This window comes from Vigna umbellata, chromosome 8 (genome assembly GCF_029865625.1).
Source record: "Vigna umbellata cultivar VRB3 chromosome 8, Vumbellata_1.0, whole genome shotgun sequence".
NCBI lineage: Eukaryota > Viridiplantae > Streptophyta > Magnoliopsida > Fabales > Fabaceae > Vigna > Vigna umbellata.
In genome coordinates this window covers 32881116-32894211 of record NC_142172.1, presented here as the reverse complement: position 1 = coordinate 32894211, position 13096 = coordinate 32881116, and the positions used below count along the sequence as shown (strand labels likewise).

General features: G+C 32.9%; 2 protein-coding genes across 4 annotated transcripts; one reads left to right on the top strand and one right to left on the bottom strand.

Moving 5' to 3' along the window:
* Positions 1 to 3620: 3620 nt before the first annotated feature.
* Positions 3621 to 6665, top strand: LOC148194502 (single-stranded DNA-binding protein, mitochondrial-like). The gene is made up of 6 exons (XM_088096007.1): positions 3621 to 3745; positions 4019 to 4218; positions 4593 to 4798; positions 4876 to 4976; positions 5578 to 5637; positions 6390 to 6665. Exons 1-6 carry the CDS (start codon positions 3679 to 3681, stop codon positions 6404 to 6406), a joined length of 651 nt encoding a protein of 216 aa, XP_087952133.1. The 5' UTR covers positions 3621 to 3678; the 3' UTR covers positions 6407 to 6665.
* A 1528-nt stretch (positions 6666 to 8193) lies between these two features.
* Positions 8194 to 11381, bottom strand: LOC124843087 (putative protein phosphatase 2C 5). 3 transcript variants are annotated; one of them, XM_047319725.2, is made up of 8 exons: positions 11195 to 11381; positions 10407 to 10660; positions 9916 to 10087; positions 9618 to 9835; positions 9431 to 9538; positions 9194 to 9319; positions 8863 to 9095; positions 8194 to 8711 (listed from the first exon to the last, which is right to left on the bottom strand). In XM_047319725.2, exons 2-8 carry the CDS (start codon positions 10614 to 10616, stop codon positions 8492 to 8494), a joined length of 1287 nt encoding a protein of 428 aa, XP_047175681.2. In that variant the 5' UTR covers positions 10617 to 10660; positions 11195 to 11381; the 3' UTR covers positions 8194 to 8491. The 3 variants fall into 3 exon arrangements, with proteins under 3 accessions (XP_047175681.2, XP_087953038.1, XP_047175683.2); XM_088096912.1 differs by having other exon boundaries at positions 9916 to 10155; positions 10407 to 10583; positions 11195 to 11374; XM_047319727.2 differs by having other exon boundaries at positions 10407 to 10583; positions 11195 to 11374.
* Between the last annotated feature and the right edge of the window lie 1715 nt (positions 11382 to 13096).

Genomic DNA, 13096 nt, shown 5'->3' with positions numbered 1-13096 from the left:
TGTAAATTTTTTTTGGCTACTTATGTGCTCACAGCGGGCTCCTACAGCACAAGTTTTTGTACAAAATCAAATTTTTGTTCGTGTAATCGTTTATAGGGTTCTTGTAATTGATTACAATGCCCAAAAAGTCCTACACTTGATTACCAAGGCATAATTTGAAAGGTCTTTGAGTCTAGATTCCAACAAAACAAGAATCAACTCATTTGGAGTTCGTGGAGAAAGTTATGAGCAAAACAACCAGCAAAGGTCAGAGTTGGCAGGAATATATAAAGCGTTAACTTTAAGGAATAAATTGTACCTACTCAGATGTCCAAAAATTACAAATTAGTAGTCATTAGAAAGCTTTTTGAGTCTAGTTTCTAATAAAAAAGAATCACATCATTTGGAGGTCGGTGGGAAAAGTTATCATTAAAATAGTCAGCTAACGTCAAAGTTGACACCATGTTAACTTGGTCATGACACCAACATTGGGTCTTTCCTCCACCAAAGACTGCTCAAAACCCACTTTTCAGGCTCTACTCACACTTAAACATTAAAAAGAACTATCATCCATTCAAGAAATATGAAAAAATAACGTAAATTTTTTTTGGCTACTTATGTGCTCACAGCTCGCTCCTACAACACAAGTTTTTGTACAAAACCAGAATTTTGTTCGTGTAATCGTTTACAGGGTCCTTATAATTGATTACAATGCCTAAAAAGGCCTATACGTGATTACCAAGGCATAATTTGAAAGGTCTTTGAGTCTAGATTCCAACAAAACAAGAATCAACTCATTTGGAGTTCGGTGGAGAAAGTTATGAGCAAAACAACCAGCAAATGTCAGAGTTGGCATGAATATATAAAGAGTTAACTGTAAGGAATAAAGTGTACCTACTCAGATGTCCAAAAATTACAAGTTAGTAGTCATTGGAAATCTTTTTGAGTCTAGTTTCTAATAAAAAAAGAATCACATCATTTGGAGGTCGGTGGGAAAAGTTATTATTAAAATAGCCAACAAAGGTCAAAGTTGACAACATGTTAACTTGGTCATGACACCAACATTGGGTCTGTCCTTAACTGCCCAAAACCCAGTTTTTAGGCTCTACTCACACTTAAACATTAAAAAGAACTCTCATACATTCAAGAAATATGAAAAAATTACGTAAAATGTCTTTAGCTACTTATGTGCCCACAACTGACTTCTGCGGTTCACCTAACTTGGTTCAAAAACATATATGGGCTTTGACCTTTACTGACTATTTTAATCATAACTTTTCCCACAGACCTCCAAATGATATGATTCTTTTTTTATTAGAAAATAGACTCAAAAATATTTCAAATGACTAATTATTTGTAATTTTTGGACATCTTAGTAGGTATAGTTAATTCCCTAAAGTTAAAGTTGTATATATTCTTACCACCTCTGACCTTTGCTAGTTGTTTTACTTTTAACTTTCTCCACCGAACTTCGAATGAGTTGATTCTTTTTTCATTACAAAATAGACTCAAAAATATTTCCAATGACTACTAATTTGTAATTTTCCCATCTAAAGTAAGAAACATGAAACAATAACTTGAAATTAAATTCATTTAAGAAGCTTACAAAAATGTTGTTTTTGGGAAACTAACTGCATCTAGTACAGTGGTCTAAAAATTATGGGTTGATAGTCATTTGAAAGCTCTTTGAGTCTAGATTCGAACAAAATAAGAATCAACTCATTTGAAATTTTGTGAAGAAAGTTATGAGAAAAACAATAAGCAAAGGTCAGAGTTGACAGGAATGTGTAAAATGTTAACTTTAAGGAATAAACTGCACCTACTCAGGTGTCCAAAAATCACAAATTAGTAGTCATTGGAAAGAGTTTTGAGTCTATTTTCTAATAAAAAAAGAATCACATCATTTGGAGGTCTGTGGGAAAAGTTATGATTAAAATAGTCAGCAAAGGTCAAAGTTGACAGCATGTTATCTCACTCAAATTGTCTTTGGTTACTTATGTGTCCACAGCTGGCTCCTGAAGCACAAGTTTTTTTACAAAACCGGATTTTTGTTCGTGTAATTGCTTACAAGGCTCTTGTAATCGATTACAAGGCACAAAATTGCCTACACTTGTTTCAGGACTTGAACCAACTTGGCCTTCACACCAACATTGGGTCTTTCCTTCACCATGGACGGCCCAAACCTCAATTTTCTTCCTCTAGTCACACTTAAACACTAAAAATAACTCTCATCCAGTGAAGAATTATGAAAAAATAATGTAAAATGTCTTTGGCTACCTATGTGGCCACAATGGGCTCCTGCAACACAGGTTTTTTGTACAGAACGACAATTTTGTTCGTGTAATCTTTTACAGGCTCATTGTAATCGATTACAAGAGGCAAAATAGGCAACGCATGCCATAGATGCAATGAAAATTGGTGATATCATTATTCATGGATGGTAGTTGGCCACTTTGTTTATTCACATTACAAACAACAACACATCTGACAATGACAATAACAAAGACATTAAAACTTCAATTAACATTAGCAATAACCAACTGAAGTAAAGTTTCATCTTTTATTTCATTAAGAAAATTGGGTACAATAAACTTATTTGTTCATCTATGTACAATTTTGTATTCCTTTCTATAACAATTCAATACAAAAATCACTCGTGTTTCGCTATATTTCCTGTGTATGGGGTTTTAAGCGCCTTGTTCTTGTAAGGCTTTCGCGATCCGATCCTCACAAACCTCTACACACTAGGTTGGTTGTAGTAAATGCCTCATGGGCTTACAAAGGCCATGTTCATGTCAGATTCTGCACGAGGCGTACTTTGTACATTTCTCCTTTTATTCTTCTCTTCAAAGCACAAACATACTTTGTTGAAAGAGAATGACGAACGCACAACTGCATCAAAGAGACCAAAATAAGAAAAGGCCAAATCCCAAAAACGAAAAAAATAAAATTAAACACAACAACGAAAACCCAATGCCAAACCCAAAACAATGAAGAAAATGGATAAACCCATTTACCTTGCTCGAACCACCATGGTCAACGGAGAATGCCATTGTGCACAATGAGGAATATGAGAGCAAATGAAATGAAGGACTAAAATGAGGAGAACGAACTTTGGGTTCGTCCCACGCAAATGAGGAGCCAAAGGAAAAGTTGGAGAATACCATGGGTTTTACTTAATGAGAAAATGGAAAGAGAATGGTGAACCAAAATGCAGAAACACAATCTAGAGACATAAAGAAATAAGGGTATTTTTTGAAGCATGAAAAAGTTAACCCTCAACCCATTTCGACATCAGATTTTTATTAAAAAAAAGTTGAAACTGACCGATCAAATACTAACACGTGACGTTGTCGAAAGTGTGTTAAAAATTTGTTGTCAAAATATTGGCACCCTTACCTTTTTTTTCCCCTCAGATATATGGGATTTCTATCTCTACTTTCATCATAAATAAGAGAAGATTTATTTATATTAAATTATTTAATATATTATTGAAGGGGCAAAATGGGAAGGACAGAAAATTTGGCGGTGCAGAAAGAAAAGTATGAGGTGCAGGAAGAAGCTCCTTATGTGAAACCTAATATGTCGGACAGGCCCATATTCAGTGAGCCCAATAGTATAAACCCACAACGTGCTTTAGAGTAAGGAGTAATTGGTTAAACCCTTGCAGTAGTTCACCTTAGAAGGTTGTTGCCGGAAATGAATTCAGTGGCGGTGACACTTGCGAAGCATCTACGAGTCTCTACTCTGACCTCATCTTCCCTCGGTGCGTTTCTTTCTTTCAGTTTTCTTCGTAATCTATAACATAAATAAATGTGGTTCTGCTCTATGTGTATGTGTTTGGTCCAATCGTCTATGGTAGTGCCTCGTTCACGAAATATGTATGCGCTGGTTATATTCTTTTGTTCAAAGGAGAATTTCGTCGAACACGTGCTGGCTAAGATTATATTTCATTGTCGTTGTCATAAGAACATGTTACATGCGTGTACATATGAAGATGTGTGATGCTTAGCTTTAGCTTTGTTGGTGAATAAATCAGGTAGTGTGTCGAGAAGCGGAACGTTATGGTACTCGACGTCTCCATCTGGAGGTGAAGATGATCAGCCTTCACATGTTAATGGTGAACCGAAGAACGAAGAACTAGATGAAGGTTTTGATGATCTTCTTGGTGGAAGGCCCGAACTAGAACTGCAAGGTGTGGATCCCAAAAGGGGTTGGGGGTTTCGGGGTGTGCACAAGGTACTAGATGTTGTTAATTGATGGATTTTTATTGTTAACTTCTCTAGGATTGAATTTTGATTTGTGAACTCAACTTATGACTGAGCAAATGTTTTTGCAATACAAGGATTTAAGAGGGTTGTAGTTTTTATTTATTTATTTATTATCATATCTAGTAGTCTTACAAGTTTTTATGGATTGAATTTATTCTAGACAATGGTCATACTGTCCAATAGAAAGACATCACTACAATGCTTGAGACTTTAGTTAGAAGAAAGTTTAGAGAACAAGATTTACGTTTTCTGATTATCTTAAGCTTAAAATGACAATTTATGTAATATTTGCATGTTGCACCGGACAAATAATTTGACCAACGTGGTAGTCATTTTAAGCAGGCAATTATTTGTGGCAAAGTTGGCCAGGCCCCTGTACAGAAGATATTGAGGAATGGTAGAACTGTAACCATCTTTACAGTGGGAACAGGGGGCTTATTTGATCAGAGAATTGGATCAAAGGATTTGCCAAAGCCTGCCCAATGGCATCGGATTGCTGTGCATAATTATATGCTTGGGGCCTATGCAGTACAGAAACTCTTTAAAAAGTAAGTGTTTTGTAGGAAAGAATATTTTATTTTAATTGTGTAAATGTTCCAGACTCATTCTTGAAGTTTTAATGCAGCTCTTCAGTCTATATTGAAGGTGACATTGAGACTAGAGTTTATAATGATAGCATCAATGGTGATGTTAAAAGCATTCCAGAGATATGTGTTCGCCGTGATGGTATGGCGACTTACGTGATTTTTTTTTCTCATAGATTGTCTGAAAGACAAACAGACATTAATAAGTTCTTTCTTGTGGATATTGGACATTATATAGGTTTCTTTTATGTTACTCTAATGCCTCCTACTAGGTTAGAAACGTTGGCAACATTAATTTGTGCATTAGCTTGCTTCTACCTTCACAGGGAATGTTAAATTTAAAAGTCAAGGGGGTTTTTTTGTTTTGGGGAAAAGGTGGTTACTATCTAAAAGTTTAAGCGAACCCAATTTGGACGGCTCCTTGTCATCAATGTTAGCCTAATCATTGTAGGAACCATTGTTCCCTTATCTTCAACTTTAAGCTTATTTAATTTGTTGACAACATGCTTTGTTGCAATTTTCTGCAATAGAACCTCTGTTTTAAGAGCACAAGTATGTTTTCTTTGCATGGAAAGGAAGATTTTATCTTTGTTTAAAAGGAGACAGCGGGCAGTGCATTATCTTTTTACTTTTAGCGTTGGAGGATTCTAAACTCACTGAAATTGATTTTATCGTTTTTATTTTTCAATTAATTATTCAAACTTCTTGTTGGCATATTGTCACTTCCTATGTTATCTCTTTAGGGAGAATTCGCCTCATCAAGAGTGGAGAGAGCATCGACAAAACTTCCTTGGATGAATTGCGTAAGTTCTTTTAACTATAGTTGCAAATAATGACATGTTGGAAATAGTTGTGTCTACACAATTGGTAACCATTTTCAGAAGTTAATTACGTGGGTTATGACTAGGGTAAATGAGTTGAGCTGTTAGTCAACTATTCGAGTTCAACTTGTTGAATGCTCAATGAAGCATTGTTTGGTTTTTTAATGAAATAAACCATCTTAAGCTTGAGATTGAATTCAATTATTAGAATGAGTCAGATCTATCTTTGCAAACTCGACATTGACAACATGTGTGAATAATTTGTTTATTTAAATTGATGGAGATAGCCTTTATTATTTATATATTCATTATGAAAATCGGGTCAATTTTGTTGAGCATTAGTTTTTGCATGTTTGGAATTTTTTATATAGGGTATTATGAAGAATGTACTAGTCTATAATATGATTGAATTGCATGCTAAATTTTGAGCATATGTTTCTATTTGTAGATTATCATCTAATATTTAACACCTTTACTAATACTAAATTGATGAAGTTGTAAAATAATTTAAGAAAAAATTCATGAAAAAAATCAGTTGTAAATAATCCATGAGAGGCAATTTCGAACTTTATTTCAAACTAGACTAACCATTTTTCTTTTTCACAAGCCAAACTTGAACTAAAAATAACTAGGCTTGACTTGGTTTATTTACATGACGTTGCTTTTAACTTTAAGATCGAAGTGTGTTTATTGACTGATGTTTATACCTGACAATAATAAATTCATGCTGGCAGGTGAAGGGTTGTTTTAGAGCAAATCTGACCATCTGGCGGAAGCATCTACTTCTGTAAAAATCTTAGGCTTCTGAAGCACCATTTCTAATGAATAATGAATGCTTTGGTTGGATTTAATTTTTTCCAATATATTCTTTAGCATTCTGAATTTTCCCATGGTTATTTATGGAAGAGGTGTAGAAGAACTTATTTTTTGTGGCCACTATTTGTAGTTTGGGTATGAATATATATCTAGTTTGGAAATATATATCTAGTTTGCTCATGTTTGAAATGACAGCCTATCACTTGCAATCATTTCCAGAATATTAAGGGTGATTCATGGTCGGTGAGGAAAAAAATGTTCAAATTTCGCCTTTGGTATCTTAGAAATCTACTACTTCGTTATTTCTTGAGACGTATCTTCATCTTCCTGAGAGATGTATACAGAAAATGGCATTCACTAAGATTGAATTACAAAAGATGTAATAAAATGGGATCGAAATTGAACACATGTATTTCTATTAATAAAACTGCTTCAAATAGTCCTAGAATATTGCTAAACGCTGGAATTTTCATTTTCGTATTACCCTAATTTTTCGGCAAAGCAATATAAGTGGATATACTTTTTATTTAAATGCATTATAAGACTGACAGGTGGTCAATCAAAATGCTTTTAAGATGAGAATAAGATTATGACTAGTATTTCTTGCTACGGACTACGCATCCATTAAACTCTGAAGGCCAAAATAATGCATTACTAAAAATTTAATAACTTTAATCATCTTGTACATAATTGCTATTAAGAAATCATGATGTTTTCGTTGTGCTATATGATAGGATTCCGCTTCTATAAAAGAGATGAGGCTACCAGAGAGTCCACATATCGTATGTTTAACTTTTAAATCAGATTCCTTAAAAAGAAAATACATCAACAATTTGTTTGTATTTAATCTGTGCTAAGTTTTCTATCAAACTCAGAACCAATGTATTTCGTGAAACTCTGTCATAGCAAATACTAAAATGCAGGAGACAGGTTTGTCTATTACCTGGTTGTAACTAGAGAATCCAAATCCAGCCCTACTATTTTGTCCACAATTACATTAGACGAGTTATTTATAGACTATAATTTATTTCTTCCAATATACTTTATTTCATTGGTTAATGGTAGAAGTGTGTTAGTTCAGTATTTATCATAACGAGATCCCATTAAAATTGAATTTTACGTAATTTAATAATTTTAATAAATGTCATTTGATAGCAAAGTATATCATTAAAGAATGGAGCATCACTAATGAAAGTCATAAAGTCTTATTTTAATTTGTTTGTGTTTCCCTTATCATATCGTTTTTAAGATTTTCTTGTAAACAATTTAACAGTGTTGAATGTTTACAGTTTTTGCGATAATGAAAAATGTTAATACAATTAATAAATTTGATATAACTATTATTACAACGAAAAATAATTACTATAACATGAGAAGTAAAATTGTAATAAACTATATATAAAAATATTGTTTAACTTTTCATAGCAATTGTTCATTGTAGGTAGTTTCTTGTAGATAATAGAAACTATAAAATTAGTTAATAAAGATAAAAGATACGAAGGTTAGAAAGAAGTAAAAAACGTATAAAAAAGACAGTTACAATAATCAATCTTATATTTAATTGATATAGATAATAAAATATTCATTTTTTATTTTTAAGTTTCAAGGTCTTATGTAATATTTGAGTTTTAAATTTAAGATTTTTTATGGAGGGTTTAAGAGTCGTCTTAAACCTTTTTATGATAAAAGTTGAGCATCATGTTGTCTAACAGTCACGCCCGATGAAGTAGCAAATAGTTGTTGACAACTCCACAAGGAGGTAAACATTAAATTGTCATTTAATTTTACATGCCGTTAGTATCAAACTATCAGAAGTTATCTACTAGCCATCGTTGTTTGTTCTGTCAGTCAGTCCAACAGCAGAGCACATACACCAAAAACAAACTTGCAACAACCTCCAATAGACCAAATCTCAACCTCATTCTTACACACCTTTTTGACAATCACCATCCAAATAAGAATGCTCACACTGCCAGCGAAAAATTATACTAATATTTACTATGTTTACTAGAATACTGTACTATGCTGTTTCTGAGGGCCTGCTAGACCTTTTTCCTTCCATGGCATCTTTCTTCTTCTGACAGTTTGTGCAGAGGAACGGACCTTCCCATGGCTTAGATACTGGAGAAAAAAAGGACCCAGTGTTCATTGATAAACCATCTCCAGAGGGTTGATCAGCTTGGCAAACCGCACAGCGGAACATTCCAGAATTCGTACTAGATGGAAAATCCTTACCCAATCTGCACTTTAAGAAAACAGACTTTAAGTGTCACAGATACATGTATTGAGAAAAGAAACAATTTTGTTCTCACTTTCCTCCAAGGTAAAGCGATTGTTAAACTTGAAACGGCAGCATGCAAATATAAGTTTAATATTTACAGTCCGAGTTACCTTTCTGTAAGCATAGCAGAACCCTCTTCAAATAATTCCTCCACAACACCTACAGCTGAAAGCTTATTGGTACTTTTGTTTGTAGAGTTTTGAGATTTCTTTCCAAATAAAAGGGAAGTTAGCATATTGTGTTTCTTTGTAGGAATTGTTGGTAATACAGGATGATCTGACGGAATAATATCTACAACAAGGCAAGTTGTATCATCCTTCAGTCCCCTTGTCCTTAGAGCTTCCTGTAAAAAAAGAGTTAAAACCAGAACACAAAGCATTGAGTAGAGAATATAATGGCCGTTCCTGAAAACATAGTAAGATTCCCTAAATTAATCATCACCTTGACCACCATCTTTGCAGCCAGCTCAGCAGGTAGACCCCGGCATGACTTGGCAGCCATTTCAGAAGATAAAGCATCCCAAATGCCATCAGAAGCTATAATAAGTCTTCCACCAGCTTTTGAAAGCTGGCAAACCAATAAGAGAATATCGTTAGAATTGAAATTTAGAACTAAACGCATCCACATAAAAGTGACTATCCATCAATAAACTAAGACTATAAAATCAAACAAACCAACCTTCACTTGCTTAACGTGTGGTATTGGCACAATAAATTCTCCGACATCTGTGTCACCAATTGATCTAGAAAGGCACAATCCACCAGGCCAGCAACGAAGAGGTCCTACCTATAAATTTTATCAAGGAACCAAAACGAGCTAGTTAAAAATTCACTGATTAGAAAGGAATAGGAAGGTTACAATATACCTCATTGCCTCCAAAAACGTTCAGTCTTCCTACTTCACCACCACTGGCAGTAATGCGTTCCCTCTCTTCTACATTTTCTTCCAATCTGTGATCAACTGTCAAGAGAGAGACGACACCTCCCTGTGTATCTAATATGCAACGGGAATCCCCGACAGATGCAACAGTAACAGTCCATCCATCAATCAGAACAAATGTAGCTGTTGTTCCAGATGTTTCCCCTGAAGGTGAAATTAAAAGGTTGGGAAAAGTAGGTTTCTTGAACTTCAACTGGGATTCAAAGAAAATTCTGAAAATGTACCTTTCTTCTGAAACTCTATGTCAGTTTTCACAAAAGCAACAACTAGAGCACGAGGCAGAGCTTGAAGCCACTCATCCCTACTGATATCTTGCCGTATTGCAGTCAAAACATTACTTAGTATGTTTTCCTTCGCAAAGATAGCAGCAGACATACCATTATGCCCATCAAAGATCTGCCAATCAAGAATTCCTTATGGATATCATAACCATTGTGGGAATAAATTGACGCTCCACTTGATCACTGAGAAAAATATAGGAGAAGAAAGAAAACATACACTTCAATTCTCATTTATTTACTAAACCTGAGAAACAAACATGTCTCCAGTGTGCATAACCGTATTACTGATTACCAATTCAGGCTTATGTTAGGCTAAATTCCCATCTCTATCATGATTCAGATATCTATCCAGAACATTTCACCAAAAGCAAAAAGGACGCTAATCATGTTAAGTAAATACAACTTAAAATGTAAACAAAGAAAATGAATAATACCGCAAAGACAGAAAAAAGTGTTGATGAATCCCCAGGAACTCTCTGGCAATCCGTCTTGATTAGAAAGTAATCTTCTCCTTTCTTTGCCAAGCCAGCTTGCCCATACTTCACAAAAGGCTTTTCAATTTTTCCATTTCGTAGCTCCCGGCCAATCAAGGTTGCCAGTGGGACAGGTGGCTGCTTCATATTAGATAATTCAGTCCTACTCATCTTAGTTCAAAATTAAACATTTCTGCAACCCCGGTGAAGAAATCCTAACCATCCACACAAAATTTGAAAACAAAAAATGAAAGACATAATAAGATTCATGATCAACAATGAAAAGAAATACAAAAGACTCAATTATCCCAAGCAGATCTACATGCTTTTAAGATGTCAATAATATTATTTACCAACACAATTCACACACGCATAGGGCGGAGATAGAGACCACACTATAATATGACACTGCTTATTTTCAAAGTAAGATCCATTTAATATTTGAAGTTAAACTTCCCCCACTCAGCAAACACAAGGAGCAAAGAATCTGGAAGTCTAGAACAGATCCTAGATAAATTGCATTTTAATATAAAACACCACAAAGAACTTACTTCCGAAAACCAAATAAACCCATAAAATTAAAAAAAGTAGGAACCAAATTCCCAACAAATTCCAGAAAAAGTTAAAATTGAACAATTATCTCATAAATAATGAGCTATTTGAGAATATGCATAGCCACCTAACAAGGATGCTGTGTTTCAAACGAAAATAAAGTGAAATAGTGGATGGGTGGGAAAAGAAACACTCACAGTAGAAAAATGAAGATGAAGGATTCAGCATTTGGAGAAAAATATGATAAACCCTAATAGGTGTGAGTGTGGATGAAGGCTCCACGGGCTCAGGGAGTGAGAAAGGAGAGATCTTGCTCTGTTATTTGATTGGTAGAGAAAAGTTTCTAGACAGAGGAAACGCGTAGTGAGAACCAAATCACCTTTTCTTCTCAAATGTAAACCTCAAATTTTTGTTAGTCATAACATGAGACGAAACGCCGTATCCTTAAAATTACATCAGTACCCCTCTGTCTCAGAATAATTCTGTAACAGCAAACATAAATTATTGAAACAAAAAAGCATACAACAAAAAATAATGATTTTTTTAAATTACTAATGAGAAGGGTATTTGTGTAAATAACATTTCTTTTGTATATTTCTATTAGTAATTATTTTAAAACAGGGTTAGTTTTCCAATGTCCCTATCTTGATTTTTGGAAGCAAAGATTTGTCTACCCAAATTATGTTTCCTTGTCACTGTCATTGTGAAAAAACGTCAACCTCTGCCCTTTAATCTCGTTGTTAAGAAAAAAAATCATTGCCAGATCAGTAAATTCTTGTTTCTATTTTTTTATATTAAGATTGATATTAAAAAATTATAATATATTAATATTGTTGTATCTTTAATGTTTAATAGAGAATAATATAAATAAAATTCAGCAGATAATCTCGTAAAAATTTCTTTCTGCTACTTTTTTTTATATATTTTTTCGTTTTTCTTTTGTAAGAAGATTTTTTTATTATATAAGTTCGATATTTTCTCAAGAATGTAACAAAATTACGCTTGTGATTGGGTCGCTGTCTAGTTTTAGAGACAATGATATAAGAAAAGGTCAAAATTAGAAAAGTTAAATCATAAAATATAATAAATATCAGTGACAAGTTTTTCTTTTTTCTAAAATAACAAAAACAAACTTCTCTTTGGTGATAGATGAGAGTATTTATCTTAAAATAAAAAGTTTTCTAGCATTTATGGAGTTATATTATTATAAAATCCAAATTCATTATTTTCCATCCTGGTTACATTCACTTATACTTTTTCAAGCTTTTTATTTAAAACAACAAAACCAAATAACAAATGAGAGAGTGAACAAAAATGTAAATTAAGTTTTAAAATAACCCGATTCTACTGTTTATATCTTTAAATAATAGTGTATTTTAATATTATTGCAACTTTACTTCATTATTTGAGTCTATATTTATAGTAAATGATACTCATCTTATTAAGAAAACATAATATAATTTAATTAATTGGAAACAATTTTATTTTTCTAATTTTCTGAGCTGTACTTGAATTGGCAGAATTAGTGTGTTTGCTGGCATGAATCTACTAAAAAAAGAAAGATTTATAAAACCAAAAGTCAAAACGTTGGTGACAACATTATCGTGATTTACTTTCCTATTTCCAAGTATGTTTTTGCTATCATTGTCTCAACAAATTTAGGTGATTATTAAAGGGTCCATTCACAATATTTTTTAATAAAGTGTGTTACATATTATAATCTTCAATTTCATTTAGTAAAAATAATTTAGACAAATATCAGTTAGCAACCTCTTTATTTACTTGCTCTGCTTTCTAATGTTCGGTAAAATTTAATATCGAAGGAACGTTTATTTTTTTTTTCTTTTACAAATATTGAAGTAAAATTTAAAATAATAGAAAAAATTGTTATTACTTTTAAAAGTTAATTTCAAATTACTTTTTGTTCTACTGTCTATTTTAAAGTGTAAAATTATGTTAAAATTAAAAGAAGAAAAAATATTTAAATTATTTCAAACCTTAATTTATAAATGATGTGAGACTATTAGGTGTAATAGAAATAATTTTAATAAAAAAAATTGTATGATTTAATAAAATAATTTTATATTTAATTGATTGGT